Source organism: Oncorhynchus kisutch, linkage group LG2 (assembly GCF_002021735.2).
Source record: "Oncorhynchus kisutch isolate 150728-3 linkage group LG2, Okis_V2, whole genome shotgun sequence".
Classification (NCBI taxonomy): Eukaryota; Metazoa; Chordata; class Actinopteri; order Salmoniformes; family Salmonidae; genus Oncorhynchus; species Oncorhynchus kisutch.
The window spans coordinates 9,181,253-9,200,780 of NC_034175.2; the positions used below are offsets into that span (position 1 = coordinate 9,181,253).

The 19,528-nt window shown below is 47.4% G+C and overlaps 1 protein-coding gene across 12 annotated transcripts in view; it reads right to left on the reverse strand.

Annotated features, from left to right (window-relative positions):
• Positions 1–15,401, reverse strand: part of LOC109900916 (kin of IRRE-like protein 3) — a 54,245-nt gene extending 38,844 nt beyond the window's left edge. For 5 of the 12 annotated variants that reach the window (XM_031786731.1, XM_031786763.1, XM_031786746.1 and 2 more), the window contains exon 1: positions 14,663–15,345. In XM_031786731.1, coding sequence (XP_031642591.1) covers positions 14,663–14,702 — 40 coding nt within the window. In that variant the 5' untranslated portion in view covers positions 14,703–15,345. Of the gene's footprint in view, positions 1–14,662 lie in introns of all 12 variants that reach the window. The other 7 variants (XM_031786788.1, XM_031786781.1, XM_031786773.1 and 4 more) reach the window with 2 other exon arrangements.
• Between the last annotated feature and the right edge of the window lie 4,127 nt (positions 15,402–19,528).

Sequence of the window (19,528 nt, forward strand, 5' to 3'; positions counted from 1 at the left end):
CTCTCCCTCTCTCTCCCTCTCTATCCCCTCCCCTCCCCCTCTCCCCACCTCGCTGCATCAAATGGGGTGACTTTTCAGGCAGCATTGGGCTGCACCTCAAAGTGTAGGCTGTGAAGACATCTTCTCTCTCCTCCTCTCTCTCATCCATTATCGTTCCGTCTCTCTCTGTCTCCTGTACTTTATACCACACCCCTACTCATCCTCCTCCTCCTTCTTGGCAGCCTTGAATGTTGAAATGGAGAGAGACATTTCCGTCGTCCACACATCTCATTTCATCTGCACCTCTGTATCTATCTCCCTGTGGCTATCTATCGCTCTTCTCTGCCTTTGTCTGTTTATCTTTACGTCTAATTATGCTGTCTCACTTACGCAATTAGCGCACAAACAAATGGCTAAACCACCCCTCGGCAGAGCCCTGAGAAAACAAATGATGGAGAACAATGGGTAGAAATGGCTCCTGCACCAAACCACATGATGGATGCAGCCTGGAACTCTGCGTCTCATCCCCCTCTCCCTCCCTCCATCCACTCCTCTCTCCTCCAATGTTATCTCCTGCTCTATCTGTCTCTGTTTGGAAACTCCCTGAAAACCTGCAGTATCTATACTCTCTCCTTCCCTCCCTCCAGCCCAACTATCCTATCAATAGCAGGCTATATCATCTGTCATAGACTGACACTGGATTCACACTCACATCATCTTAGGCAATGTCATCCCTATTGTGTATGTGTCTGTAACACTCTCCCTCTCTCACTCCCATTCTCTCTTTCTCCCCTTTCTATCTCTGCTTCTCCCTTACCTCTATCCTTGCTGTTGTCTCTATTGACACCCCCCTTCCTCTTTCCTCCCCTATCCTCCAGAGCGTTCCATGCACCATGGCCGGGACTTTCAAAAGCAAACAGAAGGGCGTAGTAGCCATATCTGCAGAAGGGCGTAGTAGCCCAATCTGCAGAAGGGCGTAGTAGCCCAATCTGTGGAGGGAACAATCAGTTCTTCCCGCTCCTCCTCCTTTTAAGGAGTTACCAGATTGGGGCAACCCTAGGAGGGACTGCTGCTGTCTCCTGGCGGGGGTGCAGGGGTGTAGAGGTGTATAGGGTTCGCCCCTGTCACTTAGCTCTCCAGACCCTAACCCTGCTGGAATTCTACTGGAATGTAGTCGGGATCAGGAAAGGCCATGGCCCATTCATTATTTAGCACTACCTCATAAACTGAGATAGTTTTGGAAGTGGGTTCAGATTCACCTCTCCAACACCTCACCCACCCACACACACACACGCACGCGTACACACACACGCACGCACACACGCACGCACGCACACACACGCACACACACACACACACACACACACACACACACACACACACACACACACACACACACACACACACACACACACACACAAAACCCCTTCTTCAAAAAACATTCTGTGTCTTAAGTCCATCTTCATGGCAAAGGGATACCTCAGGATGTAATGTTTCGCCCTGAGGCGTTGAAACAACCCCTTTCAATTCTTCCACCCCGGATTCTTACTTCAGTTACATCTTTGTTATTCTTTTAGCTACCCTGTGCTGGGAGAATAACACAGGTTCGCTTTACACCAATACAAGCATATACATTACCTTTAATGCTAAGCTGCTGGCAGTAAATCCTTCTGACCCCCCCTCTCTTTCTCTCTCTCCCTCTCTGTGTCTCTCCCCCCCCCCCACCTCCTCCCCCAGCTGAGGCACAGCTCTCTCTTTCTCTCTCTCCCTCTCTTTCTGTCTCTCTGCTCAGACAAACATCTCCTCCCAACCCCCTGTCCAGAGGATCTCCAATGCCTCTCTGTGTGAAGCTCCTGCTTTTCATCACCACAGAAGTTGGAGACCCACCTTACCCACCTACTGACTCTCACCCCTATCCCCCAAACCCTCCGCCGCCCCCGGCTGTCGCCCCACTCCTCACCACGCCTCTCCTCTCCAACACAGCTCGATAGAATTACCATGTTTGGACATTGAGGGAGCCACAGTTAAAAGCCTGATCGATGAGCTTTGACTGACACCCCTCAGTTGATAGCAAATTGGCTGGCTTTCCTAGCGGCCTCCCACGGAGAGTTTCAAAGCCTTGCTCTAAATTCCCTGCTGGAGGAGAAGAAAAAAAGTTGCTACACTTTCCGCCAACCCTTCACCCAGCTGTCTGCCTCTCAAAACAACACCGTGAGGCAGAGAGACCTACCTTTCTCACTGAGAGAAGGAGGATGAGAAAGAGAGTTTAAGAAGCGGTTTCCTTTCCCGGCCGCCAAGCCCAGTATTTTTGTTAACGGTTGAGTCACTATCACAATATTTGCCCTCAGATTCCTGTCAGTTTAAACTGGCAGGAAGCAGGAAGATGGAGCTCTTTGTTTGAGGAGGAGAAAGAAAGAAAGAAAGAAAGAAAGAAAGAAAGAAAGAAAGAAAGAAAGAAAGAAAGAGAGAGGGGAAGGAGGGGACCTGAAGCCCAGGGGATCATGGGAGTTTTCTTCCTTCACGCACTCAACCCTCTGGTCTCTGTAATGTCCGCGCAGCCCAGCAAGGCCATCACTTGTTTCCTTGAGTGCATTCCTTTCCCCCTGGTTGGGTTGAGTTGAGTGGAGACATGACATCCTGAGAGATAGAGCGTCATTAATTAGACAGTCGGGCTTTGACTAACCGCTCCATAAAGGGCACATAGCCCCAAAGACGGGAAACACTCATCTCAGCTCATCATCCTCTGCCCCAATGCATGCCCTTGACCCCCTGTCTTAGTGTGTGTGTGTGTGTATGTGTGTGCACTATGAGCAACACATAGTTTCGGGCGTTGCTGTGATAAGCTCCTCATGAGTCACTTATGGATGTGCACACACAACAACCCTCCAAAATAACACACAATGGCCACATGATATTAACTTCGCTCTGCTCAAGCAGAGCCACTGAAAATCGGACCGCATCTCAAGAACGGATCGAGCGGGGAATAAAAATAGATAAATAAGTAGAAAATATATAGATAGACAAATAAATAGCTTCTCACGGGATTCATAACCGAATGGGTTTTTCCCCCTCAGTCCCATCCCAGCTGCCAGAAACACCCCCCAACATGACAATCTTTATAAGAAGGTTGAGGAACACGGCTAGTGAAGATAACATTAGCCCAGATATTGCTGCAACATGGGAGATACATTTCAATTTGCTGTTGGTTTCTGTGTCTCGGCAGGAGATAGGAAATTATTGTCTTGGAGGGCAGGAATTGATTGGAAAATAAAAACGAATGTTTGGTCTAGTATGTTGGAGCTCTTTCTATGCTCTCTGGGTTTCTTGGGTTGGAGGTCTTGCCAAATTGTGATACATATCTCTAGAAAGATGTGACCCCCCCCCCCCCAAAAAAAAGAACTACACTTTCTTTCACTAAAATAGCTGGCTGGCTTGCTACTGTTTGAACACAGGCTGTGCTACTGCTCTACTCTCTCCCTCTGGGCTCTGTTTTAATGATTTGTAAAGAATTAACCCAGGGATCCCTCTCGCTGTACCATTGTTTGGAGGATGAGAATGCAGAGAGTACACAACCTCTGCTCTCTCCCTACTTTGTTCTAATCAGTGGGTGATAATAGAGCCCAGTAATCTGCTGGCTGTGGATGGGAGTGGGAATGTTGTAGGACTGGTAGGGGCCCTGGGCTGAGAGGCTAAGGGGCCGGACGGCATGTGTGTGTGGATGGACCAGTTATTTGGAAGAGGAAGCTGACACAGCCCCTCCATTGTCCCTGTCTTTATGTGTCACTTCCTGCAAGGATCTTCCTCTGCCCCGGAGAGAAACAGAGGTGAGGACGTGCAAAGACAGAGACAAGGAGAGAAGGAAGGGAAGGAGAGAGCAGTGAGAGTTAGAGAAACAGCGTTAGAGAGCAGAGAGAGAGAGAGGGAATGAAAAGAGGGGGAGAAAATAGAGCGAAGAGAGAGGAAGCGAGAGAGAGAGAGACAAAGACAGGGATGGAAGTGGCCAAGTGCCCCAGCTGGTAGTACAGCTCCAGCATATCTTGCCTGGCTGCCCACACAACACAAGGCCTTCCCTGTTGTGTTGAGCCGTGCCATCAACCACAGCCAGTGAAGTAGCTAACAGCTGATAACAAGGCCCCTGGACACAATGCCAAGTTCTTTATCTCTGTTTCTCTGCATGGCAAAGCTGATTAGAGAGACAGAGCTTGTTTTATGAAGCCCCATTGTTTATATTATCCCACCAATTTCTGCCTCTGTACACAGCAAAGTTGTTGAGAGGATGGGGGTTGGGGGGGATTGTGGGCCAAAGATGAGTGAGGAAGACCCCAGGGGTCATTGTGCTGTTTGTCAAGGAGGCGAGGTCCGAGGAAGAAGACAATGCCAGTGTGCATGAGCATGTCTTGGGGCTGGAAGACAGTAACCCATTGTTATAGCTTCTCCCCTCTGCACCCTTGTATGACTGTCTTTCTACGTATGTCTATATCACTGTCTGTCTGTCTGTATGTCTGTCTGTCTGTCTGTATGTATGTCTGTTGGTTTGTCTGTTAGTACCTTCGGATGAGTCAGTTCTGAGTTACTGGAGGGAGAGTGAAAGTGCAGATAAAGGAGGGCTCTCTACAAAAGGTTAAGATGTGGTTGGGAATGGATATGAATTGTTGGTTTTCTGAGTGTACTGGTCTGGGGGGAATAACTCTTGCAGAGTGACTCACGACTAAGTGTCTACAATTTCACTCAAAACAAAACAAATCTTAAGAGCTCTCATGCCATAAACAAAAACTACTTTTAAAGTTTGATTTGTGCCCCCTCGCCCGAATCCTATTCCTTTCCATAGTCTATGAGGTCTGTCTGGAAATCAAATCTCCACCCGTTTGAGCAATGGGTCCATTGCAGAGAGCACTCCTAGCGTGGGAATCAAAGTAGGCCAAACTCCATATCTTTGCCATGGGTGTGTCTCCTAAATAATGCAACAGACTTCTACACAAGACGGATTCTGCTGCGTCAGCTCTATTGTGACTGTGCACCCCTGGTCTGACACTCATCCTCAACTTGGCTTCTCTTCTCCCACTCTGCCTTCCAACTTATTCTCTCTCATTTTACTCCCCAACCCCCCCCCCCCCCCCGAAAGGAGAGAAAGATGGAGAGAAGTTAATGATGCTCCATGGTATTCCCTAGTGTTTTCCCGCCGTGTGTCAACTTGATCATCACACTGGTAGTTACACTTCTGAGTCATGTCTCTCTCCTCCTCCTCCCTCTCCCTACAACCCCTTACACCCCCACTCCTCTGTCCCCCCACTCACTCCGCCCAAGCCTGACTCCTCCGCAAGAATTCAAAGCAGCGGAGGCTCATGAAATATGCACAGTCCCCCTAAAACAAACCTCCCTAGCCACGCTGCTACCGAATCGCCCAAAAATATTTCTGCCACATAGCGCAGATCCAGGACAAATCTCTGCTAATGGGGAAGGGGGAGGGGGAGGGGGGGGGGGGTCAATGAGGCAAAGCTATATGTTCCTCTGATGGTGCCTGTCTAGGCCTCATTGTGTATTTACAGTATATCCATGGTGGAAGGCTGTGTTTGTTTGTGTGTAGATGAGTTCTACTAGACTTACTAATGCCCCACAGCACATTACCCTCACTGGGCAAGTTCAGAGGAGGATGGTGATGGTAATGCATTTTCAGGGTGCTTCACTGGGTTTAGACACAAGTGGCGACAGCCAGGACTTGAGGAAAAAGCAGCGAGGGAAACGTGTGATCTCAGCTCCCAGCCTTTGAACTTGGCCCTATGAGACTCAGCAAACCAAAGCTAAAGGTTCCAAAAAAGAGCTCATTGAAGATTACTCAGAATACTGATGCAGGGTGGAATCCAATTCCAGTGGGAAGCCAGGGGACATTCTGAGAAAGCAAATGACGGATAGATGCTGCTGTTGCTCCTGCTGCAGAGGAGGGCCACAGAGAGGACATACATATGGATGGGTGAACAAGCATTGAACAACCAAGTTTTCTGGGACTGTGTGTGTGTGTGTGTGTGTGTGTGTGTGTGTGTGTGTGTGTGTGTGTGTGTGTGTGTGTGTGTGTGTGTGTGTGTGTGTGTGTGTGTGTGTGTGTGTGTGTGTGTGTATGTGTGTGTGTCTGTCTGTTTGTGTTGCAGCCTGTGAACCATGCTGGCTGCTGCCCCTCCCCATCCAGCTGCTGTCTGTCTGTCAAGGAATTGTTCTGCTGCTGGTGTCATCTTACACCCAGTCCCCTCTAACCCTCCCCTCTCTCTGATGATCTGATGAGAAAAACATGCGTGACAGACACAAGGTAAATCTATGACTACTCTACCATGACAAATGGAACATTACAGTTTGTTTGCCATTGGTGGTGTTTGTTTGTCAGGAATGGATCCACGAGGACCCTGGAACTCTGCTGTTGTTTGTTTGTGCTCCTCACAGTCAATAGTTAGGGGAATACTGTATTTCCCGATACTCGTTGACAATTCTTTAGGAGGGAAAAGTCTGTTTGTGCTTGTGTTCCAGTTCCAGCAGGCGTTCCATCTCCATCTCCTCTCTCTTCTCCTCCCAGGGGAGAGTGGGTGTCAGTGTGACAACGTTGTGTATTCTGATTCAACATTTAAATTTAATTACTGCCTCCCCATGTGTCTGTACTCGGCTCTCGTTCATCAAAGACAGTGGGAAGAAAACACGGCTTAACTGCCAATAAACATTTTGTTTTTAATTCATTTACTGAAGCGTTGACCGAAAGCGCTTTACTTTACTCCTGGATGCTCAATGTTAATTGCAAGAAGTAAGATCCTCTGAATCCGAGGGGTCGGGGGATTTGAAGCCTTTATCTAGAGCCGAATCAAAGCCGGTGTTAATAATACACCAAAACGAAGGAAATCTTTGTTTAAAGGCGTGGAAACTGGAAACAACAACAAACATGCATAGAAATAGAGCAACGAGGGGTTGGGTATGAAAATATACAGTTGAAGTCGGACGTTTACATACACCTTAGCCAAATACATTTAAACTCAGTTTTTCACAATTCCTGACATTTAATCCTAGTAAAAGTCCCTGTCTTAGGTTAATTAGGATCACCACTTTATTTTAAGATTGTGAAATGTCAGAATAATAGTAGAGAGAATTATTTATTTCAGCTTTTATTTCTTTCATCACATTCCCAGTGGGTCAGAAGTTTACATACACTCAATTAGTATTTGGTAGCATTGCCTTTAAATTGTTTAACTTGGATCAAATGTTGTTTCGGGTAGCCTTCCACAAGCTTCCCACAATAAGTTGGGTGAATTTTGGCCCATTCCTCCTGACAGAGCTGGTGTAACTGTGTCAGGTTTGTATGCCTCCTTGCTCGCACACACTTTTTCAGTTCTGCCCACACATTTTCTATAGGATTGAGGTCAGGGCTTTATGATGGCCACTCCAATACCTTACCTACTTCCGGCGCCGACAGAGATGGCCGCCTCACTTCGCGTTCCTAGGAAACTATGCATTTTTTTTTTTTTTACGTGTTATTTCTTACATTAGTACCCCAGGTCATCTTAGGTTTCATTACATACAGTCGAGAAGAACTACTGAACATAAGAACATCAACTCACCATCAGTACGACCAAGAATATGACTTTCGCGAAGTGGATCCTGTGTTCTGCCTTTCACCCAGGACAACGGAATGGACCCCAGCCGGCGACCTAAAAAAACGACTTCGTAAAAGGGGGAAACGGAGCGGTCTTCTGGTCAGACTCCGGAGAAGGGCACATCGTGCACCACTCCCTAGCATTCTTCTTGCCAATGTCCAGTCTCTTGACAACAAGGTTGATGAAATCCGAGCAAGGGTAGCATTCCAGAGGGACATCAGAGACTGTAACGTTCTTTGCTTCACGGAAACATGGCTCACTGGAGAGACGCTATCGGAATCGGTGCAGCCAGCTGGTTTCTCCACGCATCGCGCAGACAGAAACAAACATCTTTCTGGTAAGAAGAGGGGCGGGGGCGTATGCTTCATGGTTAACGTGACGTGGTGTGATCATAACAACATTCAAGGTACTCAAGTCCTTCTGTTCACCTGATTTAGAATTCCTCACAATCAAATGTCGACCGCATTATCTACCAAGGGAATTCTCTTCGATTATAATCACAGCCGTATATATTCCCCCCCAAGCAGACACATCGATGGCTCTGAACTAACTTTATTTGACTCTTTGCAAACTGGAATCCATTTATTCGGAGGCTGCATTCATTTTTATTTTATTTTTTTATTTTACCTTTATTTAACCAGGTAGGGAAGTTGAGAACAAGTTCTCATTTACAATTGCGACCTGGCATAACTGGAGATTTTAACAAGGCTAATCTGAAAACAAGACTCCCTAAATTTTATCAGCATATCGATTGCGCAACCAGGGGTGTAAAAACCTTGGATCACTGCTATTCTAACTTCCGCAGCGCATATAAGGACCTGCCCCGCCCTCCTTTCGGAAAAGCTGACCACGACTCCATTTTGTTGATCCCTGCCTACAGACAGAAACTAAAACAAGAAGCTCCCGCGCTGAGGTCTGTTCAACGCTGGTCCGACCAATCTGATTCCACACTCCAAGACTGCTTCCATCACGTGGACTGGGATATGTTTCGTATTGCGTCAGACAACAACATTGATTCAGAATCAAAATGATTCACCTTGCTGAATATATGTTTCTCTTGTTTTGGTATGCTTGTTTTATTGCTGTTATTGGTCTGTTTAATTGTGTCGTATGCTTAATCTTCTGATCACATACGCTGTGCAGTTTTATAATTTTCGGTGAGCGAGTTCATTAGAACGTGCGTTGAAGATGTCGTTCCCATAGCAACGATTAAAACATTCCCAAACCAGAAACCGTGGATTGATGGCAGCATTCGCGTGAAACTGAAAGCCCGAACCACTGCTTTTAATCAGGGCAAGGTGACCGGAAACATGACCGAATGCAAACAGTGTAACTATTCCCTCCGCAAGGCAATCAAACAAGCTAAGCGTCAGTATAGAGACAAAGTAGAATCTCAATTCAACGGCTCAGACACAAGAGGTATGTGGCAGGGTCTACAGTCAATCACGGATTACAAAAAGAAAACCAGCCCAGTCACGGACCAGGATGTCTTGCTCCCAGGCAGACTAAATAACTTTTTTGCCCACTTTGAGGACAATACAGTGCCACTGACACGGCCCGCAACTAAAACATGCGGACTCTCCTTCACTGCAGCCGACGTGAGGAAAACATTTAAACGTGTCAACCCTTGCAAGGCTGCAGACCCAGACGGCATCCCCAGCCGTGCCCTCAGAGCATGCGCAGACCAGCTGGCTGGTGTGTTTACGGACATATTCAATCAATCCCTATCCCAGTCTGTTGTTCCCACATGCTTCAAGAGGGCCACCATTGTTCCTGTTCCCAAGAAAGCTAAGGTAACTGAGCTAAACGACTATCGCCCCATAGCACTCACTTCCGTCATCATGAAGTGCTTTGAGAGACTAGTCAAGGACCATATCACCTCCACCCTACCTGACACCCTAGACCCACTCCAATTTGCTTACCGCCCAAATAGGTCCACAGACGATGCAATCTCAACCACACTGCACACTGCCCTAACCCATCTGGACAAGACGAATACCTATGTGAGAATGCTGTTCATCGACTACAGCTCGGCATTTAACACCATAGTGCCCTCCAAGCTCGTCATCAAGCTCGAGACCCTGGGTCTCGACCCCGCCCTGTGCAACTGGGTACTGGACTTGACGGGCCGCCCCCAGGTGGTGAGGGTAGGCAACAACATTTCCACCCCGCTGATCCTCAACACTGGGGCCCCACAAGGGTGCGTTCTGAGCCCTCTCCTGTACTCCCTGTTCACCCACGACTGCGTGGCCACGCACGCCTACAACTCAATCATCAAGTTTGCGGACGACACAACAGTGGTAGGCTTGATTACCAACAACGACGAGACGGCCTACAGGGAGGAGGTGAGGGCCCTCGGAGTGTGGTGTCAGGAAAATAACCTCACACTCAACGTCAAAAAAACTAAGGAGATGATTGTGGACTTCAGGAAACAGCAGAGGGAACACCCCCCCTATCCACATTGATGGAACAGTAGTGGAGAGGGTAGTAAGTTTTATGTTCCTCGGCGTACACATCACAGACAAACTGAATTGGTCCACCCACACAGACAGCATTGTGAAGAAGGCGCAGCAGCGCCTCTTCAACCTCAGGAGGCTGAAGAAATTTGGCTTGTCACCAAAAGCACTCACAAACTTCTACAGATGCACAATCGAGAGCATCCTGTCGGGCTGTATCACCGCCTGGTACGGCAACTGCTCCGCCCACAACCGTAAGGCTCTCCAGAGGGTAGTGAGGTCTGCACAACGCATCACCGGGGGCAAACTACCTGCCCTCCAGGACACCTACACCACCCGAGATCACAGGAAGGCCATAAAGATCATCAAGGACAACAATCACCCGAGCCACTGCCTGTTCACCCCGCTATCATCCAGAAGGCGAGGTCAGTACAGGTGCATCAAAGCTGGGACCGAGAGACTGAAAAACAGCTTCTATCTCAAGGCCATCAGACTGTTAATCAGCCACCACTAACATTGAGTGGCTGCTGCCAACACACTGACTCAACTCCAGCCACTTTAATAATGGGAATTGATGGGAAATTATGTAAAATATATCACTAGCCACTTAAAACAATGCTACCTAATATAATGTTTACATACCCTACATTATTCATCTCATATGTATATGTATATACTGTACTCTATATCATCTACTGCATCTTTATGTAATACATGTATCACTAGCCACTTTAACTATGCCACTTTGTTTACATACTCATCTCATATGTATATACTGCACTCAATACCATCTACTGTATCTTGCCTATGCCGCTCTGTACCATCACTCACTCATATATCTTTATGTACATATTCTTTATCCCCTCACACTTGTGTCTATAAGGTAGTAGTTTTGGAATTGTTAGCTAGATTACTTGTTGGTTATTACTGCATTGTCGGAACTAGAAGCACAAGCATTTCGCTACACTCGCATTAACATCTGCTAACCATGTGTATGTGACAAATAAAATTAGATTTGATTTGAATTTGTCGTCCTTAAGCCATTTTGCCACAACTTTGGAAGTATTCTTGGGGTCATTGTCCATTTGTAAGACACATTTGTGACCAATTTTTTACTTCCTGACTGACGTCTTGAGGTGTTGCTTCAATATATCCACATAATTGCCCTGCCTCACAATGGGGTGGCAGGGTAGCCTAGTGGTTAGAGAGTTGGACTAGTAACCAAAAGGTTGCAAGTTCAAATCCCCGAGCTGACAAGGTGCAAATCCTTCATTCTGCCTTTGAACAGGCAATTAACCCACTGTTTGTAGGCTGTCATTGAAAATATGAATTTGTTCTTAACTGACTTGCCTAGTAAAATAATGACATCTACTTTGTGAAGTGCACCAGTCACTCCTGCAGCAAAGCACCCCCACAACATGATACTGCCACCCCTGTGCTTCACAGTTGGATGGTGTTCTTTGGCTTGCAAACCTCCCCCTTTTTCCTCCAAACATAACGATGGTCATCATGGCCAAACAGTTCTATTTTTGTTTCATCAGACCAGAGGACATTTCTCCAAAAAGTACTATCTTTGTCCCCATGTGCAGTTGCAAACCGTAGTCCGGCTTTTTTATGGCAGTTTTGGAGCAGTGGCTTCTTCCTTGCTGAGCGGCTTTTCAGGTTATGTCGATATAGGACTCGTTTTACTGTGGATATAGATACTATTGTACCTGTTTCCTCCAGCATCTTCACATGGTCCTTTGCTGTTGTTCTGGGATTGATTTGCACTTTTCGCACCAAAGTACATTCATCTCTAGGAGACAGAACGCGTCTCCTTCCTGAGCGGTATGACGGCTGCGTGGTCCCATGGTGTTTATACTTGCGTACTATTGTTTGTACAGGTGAACGTGGTACCTTCAGGTGTTTGGGAATTGCTCCCAAGGATGAACCAGACTTGTGGAGGTCTACTATTTTTTTCTGAGGTCTTGGCTGATTTCTTTTGATTTTCCCATGATGTCAAGCAAAGAGGCACTGAGTTTGAAGCTAGGCCTTGAAATAAATCCACAGGCACACCTCCAATTGACTCACATGATGTCAATTAGCCTATCAGAAGCTTCTAAAGCCATGACATAATTTTCTGGAATTTTCCAAGCTGTTTAAAAGGCACAGTCAACTTAGCGTATGTAAACTTATGACCCACTGGAATTGTGATACAATTATATGTGAAATAATCTGTCTGTAAACAATAGTTAGAACAATTACTTGTGTCATGCACAAAGTAGATGTCCTAACCGACTTGCCAAAACTATAGTTTGTTAACAAGAAATTTGTGGAGTGGTTGAAAAACGAGTTTTAATGACTCCAACCTAAGTGTATGTAAACTTCCGACTTTAACTGTACATTTTCTATGACAGTGGTCTCACTCAATCAAAGGGGCCATTGTTGTTTACTATCCATACAGAATGATGTATGTTTTGGCTGGTGCAATCACATTTCCTCTCTACGGGATTAATAAAGGATTATGTATTCTTACAGAATAACGCAATAGCCGATATTGCCTACTGTACTGTAACTATGGAAAAAGTACCCTAGAGGTTTTATTTGCTCTATATGGGTTTTAGTTCTATTATATTCAGGCATGTCGATATTGCATAACCATTCAAAGTCCACATAAACTGATTTTCTAGCACATAATAACACGGATTGCCAGGGTAGCCTAGTGGTTAGAGCGTTGGACTAGTAACTGGAAGGTTGCAAGTTCTAACCCCTGAGCTGACAAGTTACAAATCTGACGTTCTGACCTTGAACAGGCAGTTAACCCACTGTTCCTAGGCCGTCATTGAAAATAAGAATTTGTTCTTTAACTGACTTGCCTAGTTAAATTTAAAAAACACATGCACACACAGCCAAAATTAGTAGCCTATCAAAAGAAAGACCCATTGTTTAGAACAGTTGAATGTGAAACCACCTCCTTTCCTAAGAGGCACACCAATTGGACATTGAAGAGACGTATAAGTACAGCGACAGTTATAGTAAACTATCATTGGCAAAGGCCACTGCACAAATGATTGACACGCCAATGTTGACTCCCATCAGACGATTGCCCCTAGTGGCTGAAGTCCTCACGAAAAAATAACACAAACGAGCGGTTGGACAGATAAAAGAAAAATCATTGCACCATGCCCGGGGTCTGTTGGCTGCCTTTAATAGACTTTTTTTTTCTAGATCGTTTCATTATTGACCTTTTTTGTGTAGCCTAGTGATGGTGCAGCTTTTTCCACCTAGCTGCGTTTGGCTATGGAATTATTAATTGGAGACTTGTGTTTAAAAACCGTCTCAAATCCATCCCCATGGCTGTTTATGCACTTTACAACAATACATAGCCTAGCTGTCCCCCCTCTTAAACCCATTTGGTCTGGACGTTCGGCTGAGTGAGGTCTGATTCAACTTTAAAGGCTACATTGTTACTTTCGATATAGATTAATAATACAATAGTGTTGTCTGATAAACTACAAATACAGGTTGCATAATAAGCTAGTATATATTTTAATATAAATGACACACGCCTTTTGATAAACTAATGTAAAGGTCGGCTAAAAAAGAGATGGAGAGCTTGTTTCGGCGGTTTTACAACTTAATTAACGTGGTTTCCTCACACGCTTCAATCCCCATGCAATTCCACTTTGTGTTTCAAATATAAAGCCCATTCAGAAATAAATTAAATATGGGTGAGATAGGGGGTGTGTGGGGCGAGAGAGGGAGTGTGTCGGGGTGGAGAGGTCGAGTCCTAGCTGGTGTATTTTAAGGTCTGCTTGGATGCATTAGGGGAATGTTCCCAGGTTATCTCTACTATGCTATACATGTTGTGTTTCCCCCCACATCTCATTAGAAATGATGAACGGTGATACCTGCGGCCAACCTCATAGGCTACTATCCTTCGCCTGGTAGACTAGTGCGAATATCTAGAGGCGGCTAGAAACTCTTCCTCTCTGTCCTTCTCTCTTTTATCTCTCTGCTTTATCTCTTAATTTATATTTCTCTTGCTATCTGTCTCGTGCTCTCTCTCTATCACTCACTCTCACACACAAAAACCATTTGCTTCAACAGCGACGTCTGATGTCACCGCATACCTCAGTGGCAACAATCCCGTATTACACGAGTTTTGATCTGTTAGCATCGTCTATAGCCTTATGTCTGCATATCAAAGAAACCCGTGCACTAACATGATGGACTGTTTCCAAACGATCAGCAAAAAAAAACAACCCGCCTAGCCTACACAAGATAAATAGCCCGATGCGTAAAGCAACAAAAACCGCATCACCTCGCCACTGTGCGCTTTGGTAAGGGTCGGCGTTAGTGCCATTCAACCAGTACCCCGGGTCAGCTCTTTCAGTAGCGGAACTTTGTCTCAACATCTCAAAACAAACTATAGTTTCTCAGAGCAAAAGCAGAGCCGCAATATGATATCCTCTCTCATCCCCGTCAGCACAGCGCATCGACTAGGCTACAGTTTGACGCAGCGCGCCCTGAACGGAACACGGAGCGAGCATCTCATGAGTTTATAGCAATAGCGCAGAAAAAAAACCAGTAAAAAAATTGTGACAAGAACGGTTTTCTTACCTGTTCCCATAAGGCAAATGACGAGGTATAACGGCAACATTTTATCTTGTCTTCTGTCGCCAGTTCGGCTGTGTTTTCCCCGAAAGTGTAGGACGGGAATCTATTGTTCCGTCAATGCGAATGGGGTGAGGGCTGCCGCTTGCTGGTTATTCTCCACCGCCGTGCAAAGCAATATCACTGCTTGGGTATATCAAACGTACCGGGCGATGTCCCTGTCTCTGAAATCGTATGCTTCTCAAAGCACTGGTATTGTCCGAAAACTTTGCAAACAGTCATTTAGGAATTATTTTCCATAGTTAGGAACTTTTTCAGTATGACAGCATATATGTATCCTCGGTTCGATCAATGTATTCCTCTTCCCACTCAAGTTGGTGCAACTGACTGTTTTTGAATGAAGTACATCTCACCGTCTGTTTGTCCACAATAGTATCCAGAAGGCTATTCTCTCTTTTTCCGGTCGGTACTGATGCTGAGCTGCGCCCCGTCCTGCTTCTCGCGCAGTTCTGTCTAAACACAATGAAGTTGCTGCTCTCGCACCCCTCCGCTCGAGTCTCCCTCTCTCACTTGCTCAGCTCTTTCCCTGTATCTTCAGCAGCTCATACATACACACTCACACTCTATCTCGTTCTCCTCTATTTCTCGCAGCAGTCTGCTAGGGGATATAATCCACACTGACAATCATCTGGTTAGGATCCTCTGAATTTAGGCATATCAAAATCTCAGAAGGGGGGGCTGCTGTGAGCTGGAGCTGAGAACTCCCCTTTCCCATTGACAAGAACACAAACTAGTGACGAGGGGTACACTGGCCGACGCCCCCGGGGACCCGCTATTGGTTGACAGGGGACAGAGCAACCGCGGGATTAACATCCATATGCAAAAAGAGGTTGAATCTCTAATATGGAGGAGCTATACAGATGTAGGGTCTTCATTTGAGCCAGTTTCCTACAGCAGGAAATCAATTCTGCAGAAACAGGGAATGGAATTATTATGTGGATTATAATTAATTCACATTTTGTAGGGTTTGATATGGTAACACCCCATTGTTTTACATGTCAGCAATCAAGTGTTTAAGATATATAACTTTCAAAATACAGAAATACCTGTACAGATAATTATGCATTATACCTGCTGTATTTCTGTATTTTGAAAGTTATATATCTTGAAAACTTGATCGCTGACATGCAAAACATTAATGGACTATTTCAACAATGGACTATTGAAACAAATACCAAAAGACAGTTTTGGGGTGGAGTTTTCCTTTAAGGGAAATGTCTATTTTCTGACAGAAAAAAAGCTACATTTGCTAAGATTTAGATGTGTAGGTGTCCTTCAGCAAATACATTTTGAAGGGAAATAATATTGAAGGGAATATTTTTGTTGTTGTTATTCAATAACAACAGAAACTTTAGAAAGGGGGCGCTTTCCCCCACTATCGGGGAAGACATCCATTTTAGACATCCATTTTGGTCTGAACGACGCGGTCCTTCGCCACGCAGAGATGTTGTAGCACCACCGTGTGTTCTCTGACACGCTCCTCGACTCCTATTACCTGCTCCTGCTGATTCCATGGTCGGGTGTGGAATTCTGTTAAGTATGCGTAACTGGCTGTAAGGGAGTCAGGCACAGGAGAGCAGAAGTTGGGTAGCCAAAGGAGCATTTTATTTTGGAGAACAAAACACATGGCACTAAGAACACTAAACACAATATATGTTGACATAACCCAGCGCAAACCAGTCTAGCGTGCACATACACGAAACAACAAACAATTCCACACACAGCGATGGGGGAAACAGAGGGTTATATACACGTCTAATACTGAGGGAATTGAAACCAGATGTATAGGGAAACAAGACAAGACAAATGGAAAAATGAAAGGTGGATCGGCGATGGCTAGAAAGCCAGTGACGTCGGCCGCCGAAAGCCCGACTTCGACGGAAGTCGTGACAGTACCCCTCCCCTTGACGTGCGGCTCCAGCAGCGCACCGGAACAGGCCTCGGAGATGACCCGGAGGGCGAGGTACAGGGCGGTCTGGACGGAGACAGTGGAACGGTCCAAAGCGTCCTCCACCGGAACCCAGCATCTCTCCGCCGAACCGTACCCCTCCCACTCCATGAGGTACTGAAGGCCCCTCGCCCGACGCCTCGAATCCAGTATGGAGCGAACGGCATATGCTGGGTCCCCCTTGATATCCAGATGGGGCGGAGGAACCTCCTGCACCTCAGACTCCTGGAGCGGACCAGCCACCAACGGCCTGAGGAGAGACACATGGAACGAGGGGTTAATACAGTAATCGGGGGGGAGCTGTAACCTGTAACACACCTCGATCAGTCTCCTCAGGACTTTGAATGGCCCCACAAACCGCGGACCCAGCTTCCGGCAGAGCAGGCGGAGGTGCAGGTTTCGGGTCGAGAACCAGACCCGGTCCCCCGATGCGAACACCGGGGCCTCACTGCTGTGACAGTCTGCGCTGGCTTTTTGGCGCAGCACGGCACGCTGAAGGTGAACATGGGCGGCGTCACATGTCTCCTCCACACGCCGGAACCAGTCATCCACTGCAGGAGCCTCGGTCTGACTCTGATGCCAAGGAGACAGAACCGGCTGGTACCCCAGTACGCACTGGAAGGGGGAGAGGTTAGTGGAGGAGTGGTGAAGCGAGTTCTGGGCCATCTCTGCCCAGGGCATGAATGCTTCCCACTCCCCTGGCCAGTCCTGGCAATAAGACCACAGAAACCTACCCACATCCTGGTTAACTCTCTCCACCTGCCCATTACTCTCAGGGTGAAAACCCAAGGTAAGACTCATCAAGACCCCCAGACGTTCCATGAACGACCTCCAGACCCTCGAAGTGAACTGGGGACCCCGATCAGACACTATATCCTCAGGCACCCCGTAGTGCCGGAAGACGTGCGTAAACAAGTCCTCCGCAGTCTGTAGGGCCGTAGGGAGACCGGGCAGAGGATGGAGATGGCAGGACTTAGAGAAACGATCCACAACAACCAGGATCGTGGTGTTTCCCTGTGATGGGGAGATCTGTCAGGAAATCGATCGACAGGTGCGACCATGGTGGAACGGGTAAGAGGTGTAACTTACCTCTGAGCAGGTGCCTAGGAGCCTTACACGGCGTGCCCACCGAGCAAGAGGAAACATAAACCCTCACGTCCTTAGTCAAAGTGGGCAACAAGTACTTCCCACTCAGAGAGCGCACCAGTCTGACCGATGCCTGGATAGCCAGAGGAAGGTGACGTGTGGGCCCAATAGATCACGGACAGCAGACGGAACGTACAGACGCCCAGCGGGACACTGTAGGGGAGCGGGCTCTGCACGTAGCGCCTGCTTAATGTCCGCGTCCAGCTCCCATACTACCGGTGCAACCAGGCAGGAGCCCGGGAGTACTGGGGTGGGATCCATGGGCCGCTCCTCTGTGTCATACAGCCGGGACAGTGCGTCTGCCTTCACATTCTAGGAACCTGGTCTGTATGAAAGGGTGAAAACAAAACGAGTGAAAAACATGGCACACCTTGCCTGGCGAGGGTTCAGTCTCCTCGCTGTCTGGATGTACTCCAGATTGCGGTGGTCAGTCCAGATGAGAAAAGCATGTTTAGCCACCTCAAACCAATGTCTCCACGCCTTCAGAGCCTTGACGACAGCCAACAGCTCCCGGTCCCCCACGTCATAGTTTTGCTCTGCAGGGCTGAGCTTCCTCGAAGAAGGCACAGGGGCGGAGCTTCAGTGGCGCACCCGAGCACTGAGAGAGCACGGCTCATATCCCAGCCTCGGACGCGTCCACCTCCACTACGAATGCCAAAGAGGGATCCGGATGGGCCAGCACAGGAGACGAGGTAAACAGAGCCCTCAGGTGACCAAAAGCCTTGTCCTCCTCAGTCGACCACTGCAAACGTACCGGTTCCCCCTTCAGCAGTGAGGTAATGGGAGCCGCTACCTGACCTAAACCCCTGATAAACCTCCGGAGTAATTGGCAAACGCTAGATACCGCTGCACCTCCTTTACCGTGGTGGGAGTAGGCCAATTACGCAAGGCTGAAATGCGGTCTCTCTCCATCTCCACCCCCAGGTGGAATTACAGTACCCTAGGAAGGAGACAGACTGTTGGAATAAGTACAGGTCATGCTCCAACAGTCGGCCAAACCACCCTGCGCACCAGGGACACATGCTCGGCGCGTGTAGCGGAGTATATCAGAATATCATCGATATACACCACTACACCCTGCCCGTGCAGGTCCCTGATAATCTCGTCTACAATGGCTTGGAAGACTGATGGAGCATTCATCAACCCGTACGGCATGACGAGGTACTCATAATGCCCTGAGTTCGTACTGAATGCAGTCTTCTACTCGTCTCCCTCCCGGATACACACCAGGTTGGAAGCTCTCCTGAGATCTAGTTTGGTGAAGAAATGCGCCCTGTGTATTGACTCAATCGCAGTGGCGATAAGAGGTAGCGTGTAACTGTACCTCACAGTGATCTGATTTAGGCCTCGGTAGTCAATACACGGGCGCAGACCTCCCTCCCTCTTCTTCACAAAAAATCAACTTGAGGATGCGGGTGAAGTGGAGGACCGAATGTATCCCTGACGCAGGTATTCGGAGACATATGTTTCCATAGCCGCTGTCTCCGCCTGTGGCAGGGGATACACGTGACTCCTCGGAAGTGCGGCGTCTACCAGGAAATTTATCTCACAATCCGCCCGTCGATGGGGTGGTAATTGAGTCAAATCGGCATATTCAGGGGGAATGCGCACGGTGGAGACCTTTTCTGAACTTTCCACCATAGTAGCACCAACGGAAACCCCTAAAAACCTCCCTGAGCACTCTCGCGACCACCCCGTGAGAGCCCTCTGTTGCCATG